The 23,690-nt window shown below is 56.3% G+C and overlaps 1 protein-coding gene across 2 annotated transcripts in view; it reads right to left on the bottom strand.

Annotated features, from left to right (window-relative positions):
* KCNIP3 (potassium voltage-gated channel interacting protein 3) overlaps positions 1–21,886 on the bottom strand; it is a 96,518-nt gene extending 74,632 nt beyond the window's left edge. Inside the window, exons 1-2 of one of the 2 annotated variants that reach the window (XM_032269493.1) lie at positions 21,706–21,886; positions 8,693–8,858 (exon numbers count right to left, since the gene is read on the bottom strand). In XM_032269493.1, coding sequence (XP_032125384.1) covers positions 8,693–8,858; positions 21,706–21,720 — 181 coding nt within the window. In that variant the 5' untranslated portion in view covers positions 21,721–21,886. The remainder of the gene's footprint in view (positions 1–8,692; positions 8,859–21,705) is intronic. The other variant, XM_032269491.1, reaches the window with a different exon arrangement.
* Between the last annotated feature and the right edge of the window lie 1,804 nt (positions 21,887–23,690).

Raw genomic sequence — 23,690 nt, 5'->3', positions numbered from 1 at the left:
GCAGCGGGGTCCGGCGCCCCCTCCACACAGCCTCCCGCAGCGGGGTCCGGCGCCCCCTCCACACAGCCTCCCACAGCCTCCCGCAGCGGGGTCCGGCGCCCCCTCCACACAGCCTCCCACAGCCTCCCACAGTGGGGTCCGCCTTCCTCCTGCAGACTCCGCGCTGCTCTAAGGTGCTCCAAGCCCCTGTTATTCTGCTGGTTTGGGGATGAGTGAGTCTATGCTCAATCTTACCTTTGCACACTTCTTGAAGTGTTATGCATTAATTCTACAGGTATTTCTTGTGTCAGGCTCTGTGCTAGGCGCTCAGGACAGGGCAGGGATAAGATGGGGGGCTGAGACCCCCACTCCTGGAAAGGCTGTAGCAGCCCAGCCCTGCCAACGGCTATGGTGACCTCTCGGCATGGCGGGAGCATCTCTTGGCAGCAGAGGCAGCTGGCAGCACCCGGTCCTGGGATTTACACGTCACGTGTCTACACCAGCTCATCTTTGTTTTTGGGGCTTCATTTTATCTCTTTTCGGAAATCACTTGACTTCTTTCACCTACTTTCCTCCACAGCTCCCCAGCCCTTGCTCAGCGCTCCAAGCTGCTGATGGTCACTCCTTTCAGAGTCTGAAGCTCCTGATAGCAGCCCTTCCCCAGGGTCCTTCACAACAAATGCCAGGTCCCTACACGCAGGATGCCGCCCCTGGCCCTGCCTCGTGGTCCTCACAGCCGAGCTTTGGTCTTGGTCCTGCTCAACCCTGGGCGCAGGAAGAGGAGTTGGAGCCAGTGGGGAGGGGCACTGGCTGGCTGTGGATCACCCACCTCCTGGGCTCCCCACAGGCCTGGGCCCATGAGCACACACTCAGGAAGCCCCCTACATCCCTGCCAAGGCCTCCAGGTTGCTTTGGTTTCGCAGGTTTTGGGAGGCGGCCGACATTAACTGAGCACTTTCTCTATTGAGGTCTCAATACACACTTGCCCATTTTTGTTAATCCTCATCACAGACGCCCTTCTGCCTTTGAAGGAAGAGGAGAGGGTCTCCAGTGAGAGAGGGGAGGCAGGAAGGGAGGGCTTGGGCAGTGCAGCTGGCGTTCATGGGCTGGTGTAGGAGGGCTGGCTTGAGAGCTGCCCCGCCCCCTGCAACCCCCAGGCTGGGCCTGAGCCTGTGCACCCCACCAAGAAGCCAGCCCCTCCCCATTTGCTCTCCCTCGCCGGACCCACGAGCCGGGGAGCCCAGGCTTGGCATTCACTGTCCCCATGTCACAGTGGGGATGGGTGAGCTGCAAGACTGTGGTCCTTTCTGGTCCTGCTCCCAGGGCCACTGCCCACTCCCCACAAGCCCTGCCCTACATGAGGGGCTCAGTCCTTGGCTCAAAGCTGCCTCTTCTGCAGCCCCATCCCAGACCCACCAAAGCAGCCCTCACCTCGAGCCAGGTTCCCAGAGATGAAGCGGAAGAAGATGCTGATGATGCCGCCCAGGTGCTTCCCACAGCCGTGCTGGCACTCCTGCAGCCTCGGGCCAGGGCTGCGCCCTGCCATCCTTGGGCCCGGCTTGGTCTGCCCAGCTCCTGCCCTGGGCTCTGCCCTACCTGCCACTGTGTGGGCAGCACCCCCACAACCTGCTTCCCCACCTCCTCTGCCAGCTCCTCCTCAGCCTGACACTCAGTGCCTTTCCTTTTCTAGGACTCCCCTCTCCTGGTCCCTCTGTCTGTGTCTCTCAAATGCGGCGTCTATCCTCTTGGTCTTGGCTTGTCCCCAGGGTCTTGGCCTCTCTGGGCCTGTCCTTCTCTCTTGTGCTGTCTGTCCCTGCCTCTGGCTCTCCCAGCCTTTCTGGGAAGTGCCTGCCCCTCAGCCCTCAGCCTAGAGCCCCAGGGCACCCAGAGTGCCTCAGCCCTGGTGTCTTGGTCTGCCTCCTCAAGTAGCCCCAACCCTGCCCCTGCTGCAGGCCAGCCCCTTCACCTGGTGCCTGGCCTCTACCTCCACACCCCCAGAGCTCACTGTTCCTGGAGGCAGAAGGGCTCCAGTGGCTCCCTGGGCTGGGAGGAATGGGGACAGGGTAAGCATCACTCCTGAGCTCCCAGCACCAACTGAGGAGGTGGCACTGGTGTGATTATCAGCTGAGGGTGTGATCTCACTGCAGAGGGGCCTCACCCAGGCCCCAGGGCTTCTCTGCAGCCAGAAAGGGAGCAACATGCTCCCACACAGTCCCTGACTAGGAGGCTTGGGGCCAGGGTCCCTGGGCAGAACGGGGGCATTGGTAGGGCCCTGGCCTTTGGCTGTCTCTTGACCTCTGACCTCTACCCACTGGCATCCTTCAGTCCTGCTGTGCCTCTCTAAAGTGCAGAAGGGGAGGTAGGAAGGGTTTCCTCTGCTCAGGAGGATAAAGGAGAGCTAAATACGTGACTGAAGCTGACCAACCCCCTGCCCCCCACATTTTTTAGCACCTAGCAATAAATAAAAGCAATAACATCCAGGAAGCTTGCTAAGGTCTTTCTGGGTGCCAGTGAGTACATTCAGTCATCAAAACTACCCTGCAAGCTACGTGTGGCTGAGAATGCCAGTTCTGTATTCATTCTTCCTGCGTTTCACCAGCAGAGTTCAGATGCTGCTGGGGATGAAAATGCACCCAGCTGAAAACTCCACCGTTCTCCTGCCTTCTTCGCAGTTAGGGCAGCTTAGTTCTTGACAGTGGAATGGAAGCATCCTTCTTCCGGAGACTTCTGTGAGTGTTGCCTTCCTGACATGGGGGCCACCACTCTTCCCTTCCATCTGGGCTCTCCTTCCTCTTGCCTAAAATGAGACTGTGTGGGCTGCAAAGCAACCACCTCGCCACAGCGAAGGGAATGGCAAAAGAACCAAAGACGTTGATGCTGACATCCCTCAGCTGCCAAACGAGTTCCAGCCACTGCCTCACCCCACATATCCCATATAGGAGCTGATGCACCTGTCTTGATCAAGCCACTGTTACTTGGGGTTTCTGTTACAGGCAAGTGCAGACAAGCCACCCGATCCCCTGCAGAGGGAAAGAGGAGCTGCTGCGCCTCAAACCCCTGCCAGTAAAGGAAGGTGCAGTGCCCGGCAGCCCTTCTGTGCACCGCAGTTAAGTGTGCCACTCACAGGCTGTGCTGCAGGTGGAGGCCGAGTACAAGCAGCACTGCTCCTCGGACCTAATGACCCAGCACATTCAATGACACACGATGAGTCTAAGGCAAGTTGGGATGCTTTGTGGGGCCATGGCAGGCCCTCAGAGGGGAAATCTGTGGTCTCTTGGGTTTTGAGCAATGCCAAAAATCTCTCCTGTTGGCATTCAGCTAACTGCCCACTGCTGGGCTGCCGGGGGAGCACCCACGGTGGGGAGTGCCCATGGTAGGATGCCAGGTGGCCATGAGCCCCGAACTGCCCACCAGGAACAGGTATCCACTTCACCCAGCCCTGCTGGCATGTGCATGTGCACGGAGCACTTCTTTGTGACGTCCAAGTGCTGTGGATAGGACCCGAGGCAGGGCGGGTCTGGAGGGCAGAGGGAGGCTCTACCTGCAAGCCTGCAACTCCCACAGTACCTGCTGCACTGCTGCCTTCCCTGCAGCCCACCCGCACCCCATGGTCTCCAAGGCCGTTTGAGAAGGAAAAACGTTCAGAGGGGACTTATAGACAGAATTGCAAGAAACATTGGCACCAACTCTAGGTGACATTGAAGCCCACCCAGGGGAAGGACGTGGAGAAGGGACATCTTCCTGGTACTGCCCACATTGTTTGAAGAAGAGAGGCCCGAGGCACAGGCTTATATTGATTCATGGGTGGTTGTTAACCATTTGTTCAGGGTCAGGGAGGTAGTGGGGCAGTATGAGGGGAGTAAGGTCTGGGGGCCTGGGGAGGAACCACCCAGAGTGTGGGACAGCAAGTGCTTCGCGAGTGCCCTCCAAGGGGCGCTGAGGCCAAGGAGGTGCTGGCTGATCAGGTGGGCCAGTGGTCCCCTCACAGCCTCTGTTCCTGCCCCTCTGGCAATTTGCTGGTGAACAAAACACCATGGGTTCAATAAAAGAACTTCTCCCTGGGCTGATCAGGCTGTAGCTGCGGTTCGACGTCCAGCCAGTCACCAGGTGGCAGGTCAGCCACTCTGCGTCCCTGCTGTCACTCCAGGGCTCCCGTTGTCCTCATGGAGTGACCATCACTCTGTGTGTGACCTTCCCTCTGGCCTGCCCTGGTGCTGCCAGCACCCCCCATCATGGTGCCCCCACACCATAGTTCCTGAGTAACAGTCTCATTTCACCTCGGAGCAGTGTGGCCAAAGGCCAGGGGTCATAGGTTCCTGTCCCCATCCTGTGCCCACCCCCAGAGGCAGCTGACCTCATAGGACAGTGGTGAGACCTGCTGAAGATGGGTTCCGGTGCCAGCTGAGGGTTCCAGGGCTGCCCTGTCAGGCGCCGGTGATGCTGCTGGATGTGCCTGCCTCTCCCATGGCCAGAAGAAAAAGCCTGGAGCCGGGAGGCACGTGGAGGCTCCTCCCTCATCCAGCACCCACTCACCACACCTCTGCTGCTTCTTTCCAATATTCCAGGCTCTGGATTAGAGGCTTTAGGGTCCCCAGAGGGAGGCGGCAGGAGGTCTGCTGAACTGGAAGCTGGGACAGCCACCTGGCCATGCTGGGCCCCTCACACCACTCAGACCAGCTGGCATCAAGGGCCGTCGAATGTCCCTATTATCAAGGGGAACAGTGAGGACTCTACCTCAGATCCAGTGAATTCTCCAGGGAGCCTAGCAATGCTGCCGCCAATTACAAATGAAAGTCCATGGGGGCATCTAGCAACCCCACTGAGGCAGGACCACCAAGGACTCAGATCCCTCAGGAATGGGGGTTTGGATCGTTCCACCAAGGACTCAGCCAAGGCCCTTGTGGTGGATTAAAGATGGCCACAGATGTTGTACTACAACCACCATGGAAAGGGGTTAATTTTCGGAAATGTTTGTAAGTTTGCAGTAATCTGATGTCTCACTTTGATGCCATGTATCTTGATGCCTCACGATGTCAATTGTATCTTGTATCTTCAAATATACAAAAATTCTGTGACCACACGTTTTTCTATCTTTATGTACTAGAGACGAGTTAATTCACCTTTTGTTCCCATAGCGTTCCGCTACCCCTTTTTACCAGGAGCACTGGTGGTGGCAACTTTATGATTTTATGTGGAGTTGCCATGGAACCCCAGGAGAATAAACAGCGGCTGAGGAGGATGTGGGTCTTCCCTTTGGGGAGGGGCATGTGCATGCGTGTGTGTGCATGGTAAGTGTGTGTGCTTGTGTGTTCGTGTGTGTGCATGGGGGAGTGTGTGGGTGAGTGTGTGGCTGCATGTGTGGGGGGGTGGGTGTGTGTGCTCCTGTGTGTGTGCATGTGTGTGTGTATGTGTGTTCTCTGTGTGTGTGTGCATGTGTGAGGAATGGCTGCACCGTGTCACACAGAAGCGTTCCTGCTAGAGTGGTTCAGGATACCAGGCATCTCCCGAGGCAGCGGGGAGATTTTGTCCCATTCTTTGTCCCATCCAGGCCTCCATTTCTGGTCCTCCAGAGTTTCCGTGAACTTCCCAAGGCCTGGAGCAGATGCTCCGCTTAAACCAGCTCACCTGGGTTCATTTGTCTGCAGCTGGGCCCCCAGGTTATCTGTGGGGGACATTATTATTCCAGTTGAAGAAACCCAAGTCCCACAGCCCTTGTGGGCACCAGACTTGAGAAACAGGTCTGTCCAGTTGTGGCACTGGCCATGGCGCTGGAGAGGTGTCCTGCAGGGAGGGACTTTAGATGCAGGGGAGACATGGGTGGGGTGGGTGGCAGGCCAGAGTCCCTGCTTCTGGGTCACGGAGGAGGGTCCAAGGAGCTGAGGATGGGGCACTTCTCCTGGGTAGGGTGGAGCCAGGCTGCCTGTGCTCTGAGTCTCCTGGCTCCCCTCTTAGAGGTCCTGCTGCTGCCCACCTCCTGACTCCATTCTGGGGCCACCCAGGGCCCAGTCACAGATGCTCCAGCCATTGCACAGTATCTCCAGGCCCCTGGGTCCTGCCCACTCCTGGCTCACATTCTACGTCGCCCAAGCCTTGGGGACTCCAGAGCTGGGCCTTGGCTTTCACTCCCAGCTGTTCCCAACATGTGTCTCTGGCCCCGATTCTGCTGAATGGAAAAACCCCAGTACAAGGGCACAGTGTCTGGGCCACCCGCTCCCACAGGACCCCAGGACTCAGGACACTGTGCTGGGCATTGAAGAGCACACAGCTGGGGTGCACTGAATGGGCCCCATTGTTCTTTGCACCCAGAGCCTGTGAAGGCTCCCAAAGAGCCGGGGTGCCTCATCTGCACATGGCATAGCATTTCACACATGCACAAAGCCCTCAGTGTGATCACACCAGCCTGGCCTCCTTGCGAGACACACAAGACGTGTTAGGACTGAAGAGAGGCCATCCAGGAGCTATGCCCAAGAGAGACAAAGAGCACATCGAAGTCCCGGTTCCTCTGTCCCTGAGGTTCCTGGGTTTCCTCCTCCCTCAGCTCCCACCAAAGATGCTCGTCAGGGTGGGCACTGTGGAGCTCTGGACCCCAGCCCTCTCCCACCCCAAACCCTAGTGCCATCTGCTGAGTCATTTGACCCCTCTGAGCTTCCGCCATGGATGCTTCGGTAAAACTGAGTGATGAACTCTACACTGCCTCCCTCTCGCAACCAAATAGGTTCCCATCTGCTCCCAGTGCCTGCACAAGGTCCGGCAAACATGCCCACCCTGGGGAACAAACCCATCGCTGGTGCCTGGCCCTGCCATGGCCCTTCCTCTCCTGTGTGCCTTCGACAAGTTGTTCAGCAAATCTGTCTTGATAGCTGGGAATAGAAAGGCCCTGCCCTCTAGGAAGCTGCCCTGAGCTGGGGTAGGGCACACAGGGGTGGGCCGTGCAGGGATGGTCCCCTCGCCCTGGCTTGAACACGCCATGCTGGCCCCTGGCTCGCCTTTCTCCCGGACCACCCCATTCAGCACAGCTGCTGCTGTCACGGGTGTGCAGAAAGCCTCAGTGAAGGGTGCACATCAGCCCCAGCCTGTCCTGAGCCACCTCTGCCTACCAGAGAGAGATGGAAGAATGAGGCTGAGCATCTGCAAGACCTGAGGAACAGAGGGTTCCTCTGCAGCACCCCCTTAATTACTCGTTGTCACCAAGAAAACCCTGGAAGGCTGAGGTGGAGGAAATCAGCTGCACTGCAGAGTGGACCTGAGCCCCCAACCCATGCAATGACCACTGTGCTCTCACTCCTACCCTAAGAGAAAACAGGCGCATTTTCATCCTGATGCAGAACAAACAGTGCACTGAAGGTGGCCCTTCCCGGTCACGCTATGTGCATGTACTTTTAGTGACCTCATCATGTTTCTGCCACTTGCAAAACCTACCACTCCACCCCCGAGAAGTTGAAGGTGCACGTAAATCTCACCCAGGCATTCATAAGTACCAGTGCTTCCATGGGAAGAGGTTGGGGACAAGTGTCAGCCAAGGTGACAGCATCACAGATGGGTAGGGGCTCTGTGGGGAAGCAGAGGTGGTGGAGCCAAAAGGGAGGTGACTGGAATCCTGCTGGGAGCACCCTGGAGTGGCGTTTGTGGGTAAAGAACGGGGAGCTGGTGCATAGCAGTCATTCCCTTTGTGCACATGCATGGACCTCTGGCCGTGGCTGCCAGCCACTGTGCCTGCTGTTTGCCCAGACCCCTCAGGTGATCCCTTCCACGCATGACCCCCATCAAGCTTGGGAGGCTGGGACCCTGATTGTGCCCATTCTCCTGGCCAGGGGACGAGGCTCCCTGGAAATCACACAGCTAGAGATGCAGCTTGTTTGCTATCTTGTCAAGGGCAAGTCTGCACCTTTTCCTTAAAGTCAGAGGTAAACTCACAAACATGCCATACTCACACGTGATCCCATGAGTGTGCATGGTATGTGTATGTGAGAGCATGCAAATGTGTATGGTATGCCTACCTGTGTGTGCATAGTGAGTGTGCAAACTCGTGTGTGATAGATGCACTGGCATGTGTGCAAAGGTGTAAGTGTGAGGTGTCTGCATGTGTGTGTGAGATCATGGGGGCCGCATAAGGCTGCCATTGTTTGTTCAGCTCAGTCATACACCAAATATCACCCACAGCAAGCCCAGGGCAGTGATTTCTGCCAGTTCTCTCACTAACACCCCAGAATGTAACCCAAGACAAACAGACAGCACCAATCCTTAGGGTAAGGGCAGAGTCTCCTGATCACCAGGCACTGCACACATTATTGCACATCTTCAAATGTGCCCTGTGGACAGGTGCCAGCCTGCCGTCTCATGGAAGACTTGGAAAGGATGAATGAGGTGCTCCGGCTTACTCAGGAAGTGAGCAGTGGGCAGGGTGGAGCCTGGCCTGGTCTGTTGGACTCTGCAGCCTGGTTCCATCTTCCTAGCCAACTGGAAAACCCCAGTATGGTCCCGGCTCTCTTTCTCTATGTTCTGTGGGTCCCACTGGGAGCTCAGTGGCCTGCATAAAGCAAGCACTTAATGAATGGGGAAGGGTGTGAATGAATGAAAACACAGCTCCAACAGAGAGAGGGGTGGTGTGGCCCAGGCTGGGGTCGAAGGCTGGCCTTGGAGCCCTCAGAAAAGACAGTGCTCAGAACAGACCTCCCCACCCCCACCCTTGACCGAAGCCCGCCCCGGCCCCTACCTGAGCCCTGTGGGGCTGTGCTGGACAGGATCCACTTGACCAGGCAGCATCTCATCAAGGCCTGGCGGCTGAGCCTCGGCCTCTGCCACTTGACACCCTCCTTCTTGCTAAGAGGTGTGTGCCCGGGGTCCCCCAGGAGGCTGCCATCCGATGCCTTTGTCACCTCCTGCAGTAGGAACAGGCAGAGCAGCCCTGAGCTCCTGCACTGCTGGATGATCCTGAGCTGCCCTGATATCCTAGGTGAGGCCAGTCCTAACACTGCCCGGGGCTTACCTTCCAGGGCTGGATGCCCAGTGCCCCTCACCCTGGCCATTCCTGCCAGACCCAGGGAGGGGGCAGTTTCTTTCACTCTGCACCCTGGCTGTGGTGTAAGATGGGACCCCTGGAAGATGGGAGGATAGGAGTGTAGAGAGGGGATGCCAGGAGTGAGCCCAGACTTGCTCACTAGATTCCCCACCTTGGCACAGGCCAGGTTGTCAGAGCTGGATAGCCCCTTAGAAATCACTGTCCCAATTTCTCACCTGCCTGAAGCCCAGAGAGGGGAGAGGATCCGTACAGGGTCACACAACCAGCTGGGCTCCCTCACTCCCCCAGCAGGACTCCTGCTCTGCCTGAGTTTTCATGTTGAGGCAAGCTGAGAATGAATGAAAGGCTGGGTGGTCACCCCAGAAGGGTTGCCCTGATGGAACCCCCCACTGAGACAGGCAGTGATCTGAAGAAACAGCTCCAGTGATGGGTGGAGGAGACTTGGGAGAGGCGAGCCGTGGGTGGTCATTAAGAAGCAGTGGGTCAGCAGGGCGTGGTGGCTCATTCCTATAATCCCAGCACTTTGGGAGGCCGAGGTGGGCAGATTACCTGAGGTCAGGAGTTCGAGACCAACCTGGCCAACATGGTGAAACCCTATCTCTACTAAAAATGCAAAAATTAGCTGGGCGTGGTGGCCTGTAATCCCAGCTACTCAAGAGGCTGAAGCAGGAGAATTGCTTCAGTCTGGGAGACAGAGGCTACAGTGAGCCGAGATGGTGCCATTGCACTCCAGGCTGGGTAACAGAGCAAAATTCTGTCTAAAAAAAAAAAAAGAGGCCATGAACCTGAGTCAATGTGGATAGGAAAAGAACAGTCTGGGATCACGGTGGAGGCCCCAGGGCAGCAAGATTTTGGGGCCCCCAATCCTGGCATCCAAACTGCCCACGATGCTCAGTTCCCATGCTGGCGGCAGGTTGGCCACTGGTCCGCGAGGCAGCAGGTGCATGGAAGGCTGCAGCCAGCCACGGCATCCCTGCTGCGCCCCTACTGGGTCTAGTTTTCTGCTTTGTGCTGTGCCCTCCTGTTCTGGGTGGCAGGGGGACACATGTGACCTGGTTAATTGGATCATAGCCCACTAATGGCCCTCATGGCCATTCTGTCCGTGACACACTGCCTGAGCTCCAGCTGTGACAGAGGCAGCACCCCTGCATGCATATGGACTCTGAGCAGTTGGGTTTGTTGCCAGTGAAGAGGGCCACTCAGGGGGGTGGGTTGGCAATGCCCTTCCCAGGCCATGGGGTCTCGTGTGTGCTACCTTTGCACAGTCCTGAAAAGTATTTAGTTGTTCAAAGTAAATAACAGATGGAAGTGCCATCGAGCGGCTTCTGCAGATGCAGCCCCTCAAGGTAGCCCGTGTGCTAGTTGGGCTGTCAAGTGCAAGGGCTAGAGACTGACCCAGGCTGATTTGAACTAGAAAAATTGGCAACAGGGAGCCCAGGTCAGTCACAGCCTGCAGGGAAGCACAGACAGCCAGTTCTGGGAAGCAGACGAGATTGGAGAGCAGTGCCGGACACCAGCCCTGGCCACGCCTGCCCACACAGAGCCCAGCGAGGAGTCTCTGCTGCTGCTGAAAAGCCCGGCCCCTCTCCCAAGGCACGGGCCTGGGACCTTCTCTGGTCTCTGCACACTGCAGGCTCCAGTGGGGGGAGGAATCCCTGGGTACTTCACTAGCTCATCCTGAGGCCCATCCACGCCCGGGATGGACAGTTGGCTAGTCAGTGTTTGGTGAAGTGGTCCCCTAGGCAGGGAGATGTCCAGTTCCCTTAACCTGGCTTTTGGGTCTTCCCTAGCTAAGTCCCAATTACCAGTCCCCCAGTTCACAGTCGTCCCCCTGCCACTGACACACCCTTGGCAACAACCCCTTCATGTCCCCCACTTCTCCAAGGCTTACCCAGCAATGAGGGGGCTCAGTGGTGCCCAGAGTTGCAGTAGCAAGAAGAGGCACTGACCATGCTGATGGAGCAGAAAGAAGGGGGGAGCTGGGTTGGACGCGTGCCTGGGGTGCTGAGGGAAGCTCCCTACATGCACATGCTATGTACACTCATGTGTACACATGTTCATATGCACATGTGCACAATGCACACATATATATGCGCACACATGTCCTGTCAGGCTGCATCAGAGACACACCCTCTCCATTATTCAAGATCTTATTCTGAGCAGTATAACAGATGGACGCGCCGTCGAGAGGCTTCTGCAGATACAGTCCCTCAAGGCAGCTCCTGTGCTAGTTGGGCTCTCAGTTGCAAGGGCTAGAGAGGGGAGTAGGAGAGAGAGGAGCAGAGGGTGCTTCATTACGTCACAAATTCTTTGCTGTGGGCTCTGCATGGGGGTGAGTGGAGGACATCTGGAGAAACTGAGGCAGCCTTGGAGCCGCTGGCGGGAGCTCTTCCCTGGGACTCCCCAGCCGTGTCTGCATCCCATCTCAGAACCACGCTGGCCTGTCTGGCAGGGTTGCTGCTTGGGGCCCAGGGTTAGTCACAGGGATTCTGTCTTGAAGCCCCAGGCCCAGGTCATGTGGGAGATCCCGTGGGTGTCCTGGGTTCTAGCTCACAGTGCTCTGTCCTCTCAAGAAGGCTGGATGAGCCCACAGGGCAGGCTGAGCACCCCCTGAGTGAATGCCTATGCTGAGCTGAAATTCGTCTTGTCATGACAACCCCATGTGGTGGGTAACACAATCCCCACTTGGCGGATGAGAAAACTAAGTCCCTGAGAAGATTTGGGACATGCCAGGGTCACACTATACATGGTCTTTTGATTCCAAAGTTCACATGGGCTTGGCCATGGGTTTCGCTGAGACTGTTTCTTGGGCCGTGTCCCTGGGGTGGTTTCTGGAGCAGGGTGTGTTCTGAAGCCCCCTAGGCATGTCAGCTGCCTTCCAAAAGTAGCCTTCCAAAAGTTGAGGAGTGCTGTGATGCTCTCCCAGGCTAGGGGGCCCAGTGTGTCTTTTCTCCCTGTGGAGACAGTCTGGGTGGAGCGGTGGCCGGGGCTCCAGACCAGGCTCCTCCATCTGGCTAAGGGGCCAGAATCCCACCTGTGAGCCCCATGAGGCAGGCTGGAGACAGCCACCCTCCTTTGTGAGGCAGGCAGTGGGTTCTGAGGAGGGGAAGGGAGGGGAGGGGAGGGCCAGAGAGGGCGGAGGAGAGGAAGGCAGGGAGCCCCCAGCAACTGCGCTTGGGCAGTGCCACACAACTGCCCACTGCCTGAGACTCCGAGGCTCCGTTGCTCCAAGGCCTTGCGGCCTGGGCCCATCAGGCTGTGGGGGAGGCGGGAGGAGGGAGAGTGACCTGGGTCATTCTCATGAATATTTGATACTTGTCTGTCTGAGAGAGGGTCTGGCTGAACTGTCAGGGAATGTTAAATAGCAGCCCAGGCACCCTCCTGCTGGCTTGGGAGGCTCACCGCAGGGAAGGGAGGGCTCCCTGAGAGGCGGCCCCATGGCCCCTCACCCCATGGTGCTTTGGTGCTGGGAGGGGAGTTGGGGCAGTGATGAGATGGGACATGAATTAGATGCTCCCACCCTTCTGGGAGCCCCAGTGCCTCCCTGCCCGGCCCTGGCAGCCCCATCATTCCCCTCAAATGCCAAGTCTGCTCCCACACCAGCACCTTGGTACCTGTTGCCCTGGCACTGGATGCTTCTGGGTGTTCAAGGCCTCACCCAGGGCTCAGGTTCTAGAAGAGCCCTTGCCTGACTCGTCAGGCTGCCCTCCCCGTGTACCTTCATCTCAGCACTTCCTCACAGCACCCAGCCCTTGGGAACTGATCCTATTTTTGTGTTGTCCAGTACATTTTCTGTCTCTCCCCTTGGGCGCATCAGCTCTGTGAGAGTGGAACCTGATCCTCATGTGACCTGCTTTTCCTCATGACACAGCCTAGAACCCAAGAGATCCACACTCTCAAAACTCAACAGTAAAAAAAGCAAACCGTCGGGTTAGAAAGTATGAAGGACATGCACAGACATTTCACCAGAGAGGATGCATGGATGGCAAAGGAGGCAGAAGAGATGTCCACCGTCATTAGCCATTCTGGAAACAGAGGAAGACCACCGGGAGACAGCACTACGTACCTGTACAAACAGTGAGGACCAAAGACAATGACAACTGAATGCTGGAGAGGATGTGGAGAAACGAAATCACCCCTCCATTGCCAGTGGAAAGGGAAAATGCTTTAGCCACTCTGGGGAATAGTTTGGCAGCTTCCTGTGAAAACTAAGCATGTGCTGCCACAGAGCCTGGCCACTGCGCCCTTGGGCTTTTATCCCAGAGAAGTGAAAAGTTATGTTCAAGTGAAACCTGTACACAAGTGTTCATGGCAGCTTTATCTGGAATGGCCCCAAACTGGAAGCATCCCAATGCCCTTCAATGGGTGAATGATTAAACAAACCACGGTGTGTCCATATCATGGAATTCTGAACAAGTAAAACAAACTATTGGCGCACACCACACCTACGTGAACCTCCAGAGAACTGTGCTGAATGAAAAAAGCCAACCCAAAAGGTCACATTCTGTGTGATTCTATTTATATAACATTGTAAAATGACAAAGTTCTCCATTTTAGAAATGGAGAACAGATTAGAGGGATGAGGTTAAGGATGGGGTGAGGCAGGTGTGAGGGAGGGGGTGTGGCTCTCACAGGCAGCAGGAGAGTCCTCCTGGGGACGGAGCTGTTTTGCATCCTGACGGTGCTGTTGGGTACTGGAACCTACACATGTGATGAAATTGTAGCACAAAAGGCACATTGAAATGAGTGAGTGTGAACTGGGAAATCGGAGTAGGACTGGTGGCTTGCATCATTGCAGACACTCTAATTGTGCTATCGTGTTGGAGTTTTGCAAGATGCTGTTATTGGGGAAACCGGGTAAAGGGTACAAAGGCCCTCTGTGTGAGTTCCTAAAACTGCATGTGAATCTACAATGAGCTCAATAAAGATTTCCATCAAAAAATACTCTCACACATCCAAAAAGAGGATGTAAGAAATGCAAGCATGCACAAGACCCTTGATAAACACTCACGAATGATCAAAAGTCCCCTGTGTTCTTCAGAATTCACCTGGGACTCTCCTCCCACTCCTGCTCAATGCCGGCCTCATTTTAATGGGTAACAGAACTGTCATTGTCCACCAGCTTCAGGGGATGGTCAGAATTAGGTGGCAGAGACCAGTGAAGCCAGAAGATCTGGGCCCTGGGGTCACACAGAGTCCCCAGTGGCACTCCTAACAGTGTGGGCGTTCGGGGCTGTGTCCCAGAAACAGCCCTAGGCTGGCCCTGGGGACCTGCAACCTTCTTGAAGGTCACAAGTTTCCCTCAAGGGTAGAGGCTGCTGGTGGCCAGGCCATTCTCTGCCAGTCAGCTGGGGGCAGCAGTTTGCAGCTCCTGCCCAGCCAGGCAGGCCAGGACCAGGTCTTAACTTCCTTCTAAGTCCTCCTGGCCTGTGCGGAGCCAGGGGACGGATGGAAAAGGGAGGGCATAGGTGATGCACCTGCTGTGTGCTGTTGCTGAGTTCGGTGTTTGGAGGGATTATCTTATTTAATGCTCACACCAACTTTCTGAGGTTTCTTAGAACCTCAAAATTACCCAAAGCATCCAACAGAACCCCAAATCCTATAATGGTTTCTAGCTCACCCCTTCTCATGCAGCTTGCCAGGGTCCCTGGGGTGTGTGTTCTTCTGTTATTCCACAGGGGTAAACCCAGCCAGTTCTGAGTCAGCTGTGTCCAGGGGGCTTTGGCCTGACGTCTCTGGCACTGGGGGGCTGTGCCTGCAAGGTGCAGGAGATGACTCAGACTCAGGGCCAGTGCACCCTCCAACTCCCCACTGCCGTCCCCTTTCAAAGGGAGGGCATGGCCTCAGCTCAGAGCCTCAACAGGCCACAGACGGTAGGTGGGAGTTTATCGCTGCTGCCTTAGTTCAAGGCACTGTGGTGGTTACCTTCCACTTCTGCTCCTGGCTTCCTACTTATGATGCCGGTTTAAAGATTCCCTTTTAAATGGATTCATTAAAATTCAACACATGAGTTAATTTAAAGAAAAATAATAAGAAACAATAGCACAGGTCACAACAGATGCAGCAAAACAGTAAATGCAAGAAATGTGTTTCTCTCTGTGGCTGAGGCTGGCGGCCTGCTCCACTCAGCCAGGCAACACCCCAAGTCTGAGTGACGGCGACGTCTCACCACACAGGCTGCTGAAACTGACCTGTGGCTGGTCCACACTGAGAAGTGCCCTCCATTTAAACACACACAGGTTCCAAACATTTACTTACTAGACTATCAAATAGCTCATTAAAAATGCTTTATATCAATTATAGGTTGAAATGATAATCATTTACATTGGGTTTAATAAAACATATGGTTAAAATAATTTAACTTTTTTTCTTTCTTTTCTGTGCCTACTGGAACATTTTAAGTGGCATCTGTGGCTTCATCATGTCTCCATTGGACAGCACTGGTCCGGATGGTTCTCAGACCTGCCAGCTGGCTGGCTTGGGACAGTGTCCTCCTGGCAGGCCACAGCTGCCCTAGCTCCTCTCTGCCACCCAAGTTCAGCTGGAGCCAGAGCTGCCTCAGAAGGGTGGCCTGGTAGACTATGCAGGTCTGGTTGAGGGATGATGAGACAGGGGGCCACCTGGGGGAGGTGAGGGGTGCCCAGGCCCAGGAGAGGTGGGGAAAGCTGAGCCAGGTGGAGGTCACAGCTATGTGCTGGGGATATTATGGAGACAGATACTTAGGACCTACTCTAGATGTGGCCAGTGAGGGAGGGGTGGTGACTCCCCAGTGCCTGAGAAAACTGTCACTGCAGGGATGTAGCTGTCCCCATACCTTCCTCTCATGGTGAACACAGCCCCGTCTCTACCTGAGAGTCTCCACACCACCCTGTGGGTCCCCGAGAGGCCAGGTGGCCCACAGGGTAGCATCCCACTCCCTGCTCCATTCCCAGCAGGGCACAGCTTCATATTGTGGGGGCCCATCTGGCTGAGAAGATGGAGTCAGATTGTCAGGGGTGTGCCAAGGTGAAACCCTTGAGCTGCTAGTTCAGTCTCCACGGTTCTCAGCAACGGTGCTCCAGAGAAACTCCCATAGAGCCGTCCAGAGCTCATGTGGCAGAGGTGACCAGGGGGCACATGGTAGCCTGTGAGAAGGTGGGTTGCATGGCCAGAGGCCAGGCAGGGTCCTGGAAAACCTTCATTAAAGCATTCAGGCTCGTTTCCCCAGAGGTGGCGCTCTAGGAGCATGTGCATAGGCAAGATGCACGGCTGACTCCTCCCAGATGCCTACAGACTTAACGGATGTAAAAGAACAGTGAGTGGCTTCATATGTGCCACCAGGACCACTGGGTTCAGGCTCAGAGGACACGGCTAGTTAGGGGCAGAGTAGGAGATCGCAGGCCGTGGATAGGATTTCCAGTAGCCGAGGACATGGGAGGGGTCTGTGGCCATCCAGTTACATGAATCCTGCACCCTCGCTTCACAGATCGGTGACGCTGACAGAGAACCTGATAGCTCCAAGCCTCAGTTTCCTCATCTGCAAAATGGGAGTAACAATATGACCTCATAGGGTTAAGGGGAAGGCAAGGTGACAAAGCCCCAGCAGGGGAGGGCCAATGTTCCTCACCCTTCTGATCCCAGGGAGGGTCTGGCTGTCCAAGCCCACAGCCCAGCATGCCCAGCAGGGAGGCCCAGTATACCGCTCTCAGCTGCTGCACACCGGAATCACGTGGGGAGGCTCCCACCGGCTGCCTGCCCAGGGACTGGATTGTTTGATGCAGAGAGGCCTGGGCTACTCTGTTCTTATACATCTCCTTGATAGATCTGAAAATGCAGCTTGGAGAGTTTGTTTAGAGTGTCTGTCCCTCCAGATAGAAAATTCTTGGCCTTGCCTGGAAGGGGAAGATTCTAGCCCCTTCCTTTCTGGTAGGGCTTCCCTGAGGTCAGGGCCAGCAGGGGACAGGCAGACTGCTCAGATGAGGGGCTTCCCAACCCCCACCCTGTCCATAGCTGCTGCGGCACAGACTGACTGGCCCACCCAGCACTGCTTGCTGTCACTGGCTCTATTTCCATTGCTCGAGGCAGATGGCAGGAAGCAGTGGTGGGCGTTGTGTCGTGCAGGCCCCTGGGGAAGCTTTGGGGAGTCTGGATTCTCCACTCACCCCTGGTCACAGACAGACATGGGCCAGGCAGCTCGCCTTGTTGGGGGAGACAAAGTTGTCATGAGTCCCTGAAGATGCATGCATGCACATATGCACACACACACACACATATGTACACATGCCTACAAACACACCTATATATGCACACACACATGCACATACAGCCCTGAGCCCCATCCCTCTCATGGCACTAGAGCAGAAGAGGGGAGAACTGGGCTGTTCTGCCCTCCTCTGATGGCTGCCACCTTGACAAGGACAAGCTCCCTACGCTGCCTTGCAGTGAGGGTGTCATATTAACCCAGGGGTGGGCTTGAGTTGCCCATGGCCACATTGCCTCTTGGTGGCCCTCCCAGGCTCTCCCAGCAGCCAGAAGGAATGACATAGGTATTCCCTTCACGTGTGGAGGCCTCACTCTGTGCCAGGGACCAGGCAAAGCTGGTTGGTATAGGATTACATTTATCTGGAGAGATCTGTGATATTCAGACTTCCCCCAAGAAAACGAGGAGACAATGGCACAGAGGAGCTAAGTAACCTGTCAGAGGACACACAGCCAGTGCGTGATGGGGACAGGACTGAGCCTAGGTCTGCTGGTTCAAAGCCAGGGCTCACAGCCAACAAGGCACAGCCACGACACCTCCTGGCCATGCCCGTCTCCTGCCCAGGGTCCTTCAGTCCCACATGGTGAGGATCTGGGTTCTGTGCAATAACCATGGACATTAGTGTGCACATGTGGGGGCACTGCTGGAGGTGGCCTTGGCCTGAGTCAGCCAGGCCCGTGCCCTCCCAGTCCTGCACTGCTCATTACAGGGCCTGGCAAATGCTGTGAGCCTCTCTCAGACCCAGATGGGAAGACTGAGACCCAGGGAGGGGAGGCGCCTGCCCTTTGTCAGCGGGGCACAGGTGGGGCTAGAGTTTCGTTCTCTTGGGCACTGCCCAGAGTACCCACCTTGAGAGAGCTGGGCACAGGGGCGTGTGGCACCAGTGGCAGGGGACTGAGATCTGCCCCTGGCCTGCCCCGCCATCTGCCTGCTGTCCATGTGCTGAAGGTTGGGGAAGGCTGGGGGTGTTGGGCAGTGGGGAGGCCAGGTCAGAAAAGACTAGCAGCTGCTTTTCCTGGCTGATCCTGACTCAGGCCTGGCCAGACTGATGGAGAGGGCACACTGGGCATAGAGCTAAGGTGGCAGATGGGAGGGGGAGGCTGGGCCAACCCTAGTGTGGGACAACCCCCACCCACACTGCCCTCCTGTCTCAGCTCGGCTGCTCCCTCTCCAACTCTGCGAGTCCCCTTGCTTCTTCTCCCTGCCACAGGGCTGTTCTGTGGCCTTCCAAGATGTGGGCTGATCACAGATGACAGATGCACCTGCTCAAGGGGAACATTAGTCAGCTGGGGCCAGAGGCCCTGGGCAGAGAGCCACAAGGGGACTTGCCCCACACTGTGCCCCATGCTGTGCCCTCCCCCCATTCTCAGGCTCTTGCCCACCCTGGGCACCAGTTCAGGAAGACATGCTAACTTCTCTCCCCTCTTCTGTTTCACCTTGGAAACTGAGAGTACCTTCTTCCCCTCAGAAGCCACAATGGCTGCTCCTGGAAGTCCCTGGGATGCCTGGGGGTGCACCGGGGAGCGCAGGTGGGCTTTAAGCCCCCACTGCTGAGTCAGCAAAACAGCTCTCTGTCTCTTGCAGAAGGTTTTGATAAGACAAGGCAACCTGAATTCAAAATATTGGGGTCCTTTCCTTCCTAACTCTGCATCTGCAGTCCAAAAATGGGAAGCAGCTAGCTCAAGGTCATGTGGCTAATGCAGGAGATGTGACCAGTTGGGGTCTGGCTGGTGTGCACTCACTAGAGGGCTCAGAGGACACAACAGACCACAAGCCCAGGGAGCCAGGCCCGTGGCTGGGATGCACCCCTCCTCTGCCATCTGGTTAAAGGCATGCCCTTCTCCTCCTGCGTCTTCCCACAACCCCCCCTAGGGACCTGCGCTCTGGAGTAAGACAGAGCAGGGTTCGAATGTCAGCCACAACGCTTTGTAGCCTGCAGTCTGGGGCAGGCCTCTGTTTCCCTATCTGTAAAGTGGGGACAATACTAACAGCTGCCTTGTGGGCTCTCTGAGGGTCCAGGGAGATAATGCGGGAGACAATGGCCTGGATGGGGGTTGGCACCCTAAGGCTCCTGGCCCTCAGCCCTGCCCTTCTCCTGGGCTCTACCTGGAGAGTAGAGGCAGAGCCCTTTCTTCCCAGTGCAGCCTGGGGTCTTTTGAAATGTAGGAGCAAATTAGGGCCCATCTGGGACAGTGCCCTGCAAGAAGACTGGAGGCTGGGCAGAAGGGCTCCCAGTGCATAGACTGGGCTGTGAAGACACTCCTGCCGCAAGGGCCTGCGGGTCCGCCACTCCTTTCTCCTAAGAGCTCATGGGATCAAGCTCATGGAGTCCTGGAGCTTCGACAGGCTGTTCCCCTTCTCTGAGCCTCAGTGTCTACAAAGGGAATGGCAGTGCCTCCCCACCTCCCCCTAGGGGAGGGGAGTGTGGGGAGAAGGCTGAGGAGCTGGGCAGTCCTGAGGCATTACTGGGGGGCAGCCACTAACCTTGACCCTCAGGAGTCAGAATACCTCCCAGCCTGAGCTTTGATGACAGTCCCTTCTGCCGCTAGAGAGGAAGATGATTTTTCACAATCTCCCGTTGATCTTGTTGAGAAACCTAGTGATGGCTTCTCCTGGGCTGGGCCTAGCACCAGAAGGTGTGGTGATCCACTCCCCTCCCTGGCTAGGCCAGTCACAGGAAGGCCACTAGCAGATATAAGGACAATGACACCCACTGGGGCCCAGGAGCCGGTGTGGGGGGGTGGAGGGCAGTGTGGGGTCACAATGGCTAAGGGAAGAACCAGATGTACCTGCAGGACTCAGGCCACTCCCTCTGCCAGTCTGGCAGGGGCAGGGGTGGCCAAGCTCCCAGAGTGAACTTTGGCAGTTAAGGGCAGCAGAGGAAAGGCAAGGGAGGGAAGATGGTCCTTTGCTGGTGGACAGAGCTGGCTGTGTGTGCATCTATGTGCAGCCTGACTCTGGAAATTCCCATCTCCATGCAGGGTGGTCATGCAGGGTGGCTCGATGCACCTCTGCCTATGGACACAGTTGCATGTGTCCATGGCTATGCAGTCCATGCTCATACCAATGCCTGGGATGCACTCAGTCTGTGCCACGTGTGGTGTGTGCTTGTGTGTGTGCAGCAAGCGCATAGTGTGTGAGCAGCGAGCACGTAGTGTGTGAGCCTGGGACAAGGTGCTAAGTTTTTCTGCTCTGCCCTGCCTGCGTGGTGGTTGCCGGGGAGACTTGAGGTGACAGGAGAGAAGGCGCATTTCTTATGTGCAATGTTGCCATACTCAAAGGGCTTCACGCCATCACCTCAGCTGATCCTCTTGGCACCCTGGAAAATGGAGCAGACAGAGCAAGGGAGGCCTGGGGTTTGGGGGCAGTGTGGTCCAAGCCAGCCACCAGCCCAGGCTGGCATGCTTTCCTCACAGGTGAAAGAAGCAGGAAGCCATCATCTCTTCAGGGCAGAGATGCTGAGGTGCCATCCCCATATCCGTTCTCTCCTGCACGAAAGACCCTGATTTTACCTGGGTCCTTTTGCCCTTCTTTCTTTCTCCTTCCTGCTAATATGTCAGTATGAGCCCACGTGTGCTGAATGGCGCTCCAGCGGCCATGTTGTACCTTAAGGTAACCTCAAGCATGCCTGACATGCTGCTGAGTAGGTGGCCTGAGCCAGCCCTCCAATGCCCCTCTGGACTTCTGCACGACAGACAAACCCCACCAACTTTGTTCCCTCCACTGCTGTTTGGGGTGTTCTGTTATGAGCAGTCAGACCTGGTCCTGAACTATTCTGAATGTGTGAGCCGCTCACACGGCATCAGGCCAGACCTTTGGAGAGTCAGCTCCAGGCTAGGGGGTCAGCTTATTTCTCCTTCCCTCCTTCTTCCTCCTTTAATTATTTACCCTTCCCCACTTCCCACCACCATTTCTTGAACTCTGTGGCAGGCATTTTCCTTGTGTTCTCTCTCTGACCTCCCCACAGCCCCACTGAGAGGGAATGTGTAGGAAGTGTTCTTGTTAGGGGCTCCTAGCCCTTTCAGGGGAACTGGGCACTCATTCATTACTTGAGTGATTGATTAGAAGATGCATTCATTGACCAGCCTACAAGCACAAGTGGCTCCCTCCCAGGCTCACCCCTCCCCCAACCCCGAGGGCTGAGGGCTCCAGGTTCAGTGTCAGCCATGCTGGCACCTGGCCCAGGGACCTAACTGAGCAGGACAATTCGTGGGCTGACCCCAAGCTTCCTCCTCTGTCCAGCTTCTGTCCCACAAATGCTTAAAACGTCTCCCATCCAAAGGGAGCCCCAGGAGTTCAGCCTCCCAGCCAGGACACCCCAATGCTCACTTTTCCCAAAGGAAAGTGGAACAAGAGGGGATAAGGGTCAAAGAGAAAAGCTTCCTGGTCCAGGACAACCCCCAGAAGCCCCCATTCCTCCACCCCCACGCCCCTCTCCAGAGCAAGACCCCAGTCCCCCAGCACCTACCTTAGCCGGCTGCATCTTGGGCGCTGAAGGAAACTGTTGCCAGCCTCCCCACTTCCCAGCTGAGGCAGACAAGACTGCCCAGGCCGACTGGCAGCTGCCTCATGTTTGCTTGGACCCAGACGTAATTGTCACCAGCGGCTTCTCCTGCCCACCCCTTCCTCCCCTGCGGCTTCTACCGCTCCACCCCTTTGCCTCCTCCCTCCCTCCCTCCCTCCCTCCCCCCCCCGCCCCCTCTCTCTCTCACTCTCACTCTCTCTCTCTCCCTCTCTCTCTCTCCATGGCCCCTAATCCTGCCCTCTCAGAGCCTGTCCAAGCCTCTGTCTGACTCTCCTGGCCTCTCCCCTACCTACCCAGTCACTGATGTCTCTCTCTCTGCCTCCCCTGCCATCTGCCTCTTTCTCTGCTCCTCGACACCCTTCTTGGTCACCAAGGAAGATTGGGGGTGGGGGATACAGGGAGCTGGGGCTGGGGAGAGGGGAGCTTGGGGTAGGAGTTTGTGCCCCTAAGAAGTGGGGAGGAGCAGCAGTTGAGCCCAGAAGAGCCCAGGAGGGACTGGGGAAGTGGAAAAGGAACAGATCATTTCTGGAGGCATTTTCCAGAACAAGCCAGGACTCCCGCATCGCCCCAGTTCTGCCTGCCACTCTTCACAGACACAGGGCAGTGCCACCCTTATCATGATCTCAGCCCAACAGGCTTCCAGGACAGCATGGAGCCACTGCTCCCAGCATCTGAAGCATCCTCCCTCGGGGTCCTGGCCTGAGGTGCTGGTCTGCAAGGTGCTGGTCTTGGGCTCCAAACCCAGAAACAGTGACAGCCACCAGGGCCACATCAGCAGAGTGACACTCAGGGGTCCTTTTGCCTCTTTCATCTGTGATTAACCACCTCCCATTAACTACCTCCATTCATCTGACTCTAAGCGTGGGCATCTCCCCAAAGCACGAGCTGCTCTTGCTCTCCAGCTGTGCTGGGTCCCCTCCCAGCTCCCAGGTCCTGATGCATCCAGGGCTGTTGAGGACCTGACCAGATCTCCTGGGCTGTGAGGGTGGAGAACGGGGGCGAGGGGCCCCAAGCATCCCTGGGGGTGGGAACTCTGTCCTGTCCCTTGGGTGGGCAGCTCTTGGGCATTTGCTTGCTCCCCAGGGAAACCACCCAGGAGCCAGGTGCCTGAAACCTTTGCCAAGTTTCCCTTTTTGGAGCCCAGAGGAGCCAGCCTGTGCCAGTAGTTCCCATGGAGACGGAGCCCTGGGATGCGCCCCTCCTTTGCAGCCTGCACAATTGCACTTGCACGCCCTTTTTCTTTTTCTTTTCATTTTTTTCTTTATTTTCTTTATTTATTTATTTTTATTTTTGAGCCAACCAATTAGCTCCAACTTTCAGATCCTCAGGGGAAGAAAATAGCCTGGAGCTGTCGACCCACCAAGGCAAGGACTGTTTCCAGAAGGGAAGTGGCAGCCCAGGTGTTTGGTCCTGTGTGACTTCAGGACAGGCTGGGCATCACACTGGGGGAAGGGCTCGGCAGAGCCTGGAGGACTCCCAGCTCCCTCCCCCACCCACACTGCACCCTGGGAAGTGGGGGAGGGAGGCAAGGCCCTTCATGGCTGTCAGCTCCCTGGGAGCTCATCCGTGTTTTTTTGTTGTTGTTTTTTGTTTTTTCTAGACAGGGTCTCACTCTGTCACCCAGGCTGGAATGCAAGGGAGGCCTGGGGTTTGGGGGCAGTGTGGTCCAAGACAGCCACCAGCCCATGCTGGGATGCTTGTCCTCACAGGTAAAAGAGGCAGGAAGCCATCTCTTCAGGACAGACCCTTGACTTCCTGGGCTCAAGCAATTCCATTTTAGCTTCCTGAGCAGTTGGGACTACAAGACACAAGCCATCATACCAGGTTAATTTTTGTATTTTTTTGTAGAGATGGGGTCTCATTATGTTGCCCTGGCTAGTTTCAAAGTCCTGAGCTCAAGCGATCCACCTGTCTCAGTCTCCCAAAGT

The sequence above is a fragment of the Sapajus apella genome, unplaced genomic scaffold, assembly GCF_009761245.1.
Source record: "Sapajus apella isolate SASKATOON/1434 unplaced genomic scaffold, GSC_monkey_1.0 scaffold193, whole genome shotgun sequence".
In the NCBI taxonomy this organism is placed as follows: domain Eukaryota; kingdom Metazoa; phylum Chordata; class Mammalia; order Primates; family Cebidae; genus Sapajus; species Sapajus apella.
The sequence above is the reverse complement of the archived record's forward strand: the minus strand, read 5'-3'. Positions and strand labels throughout refer to the sequence as shown.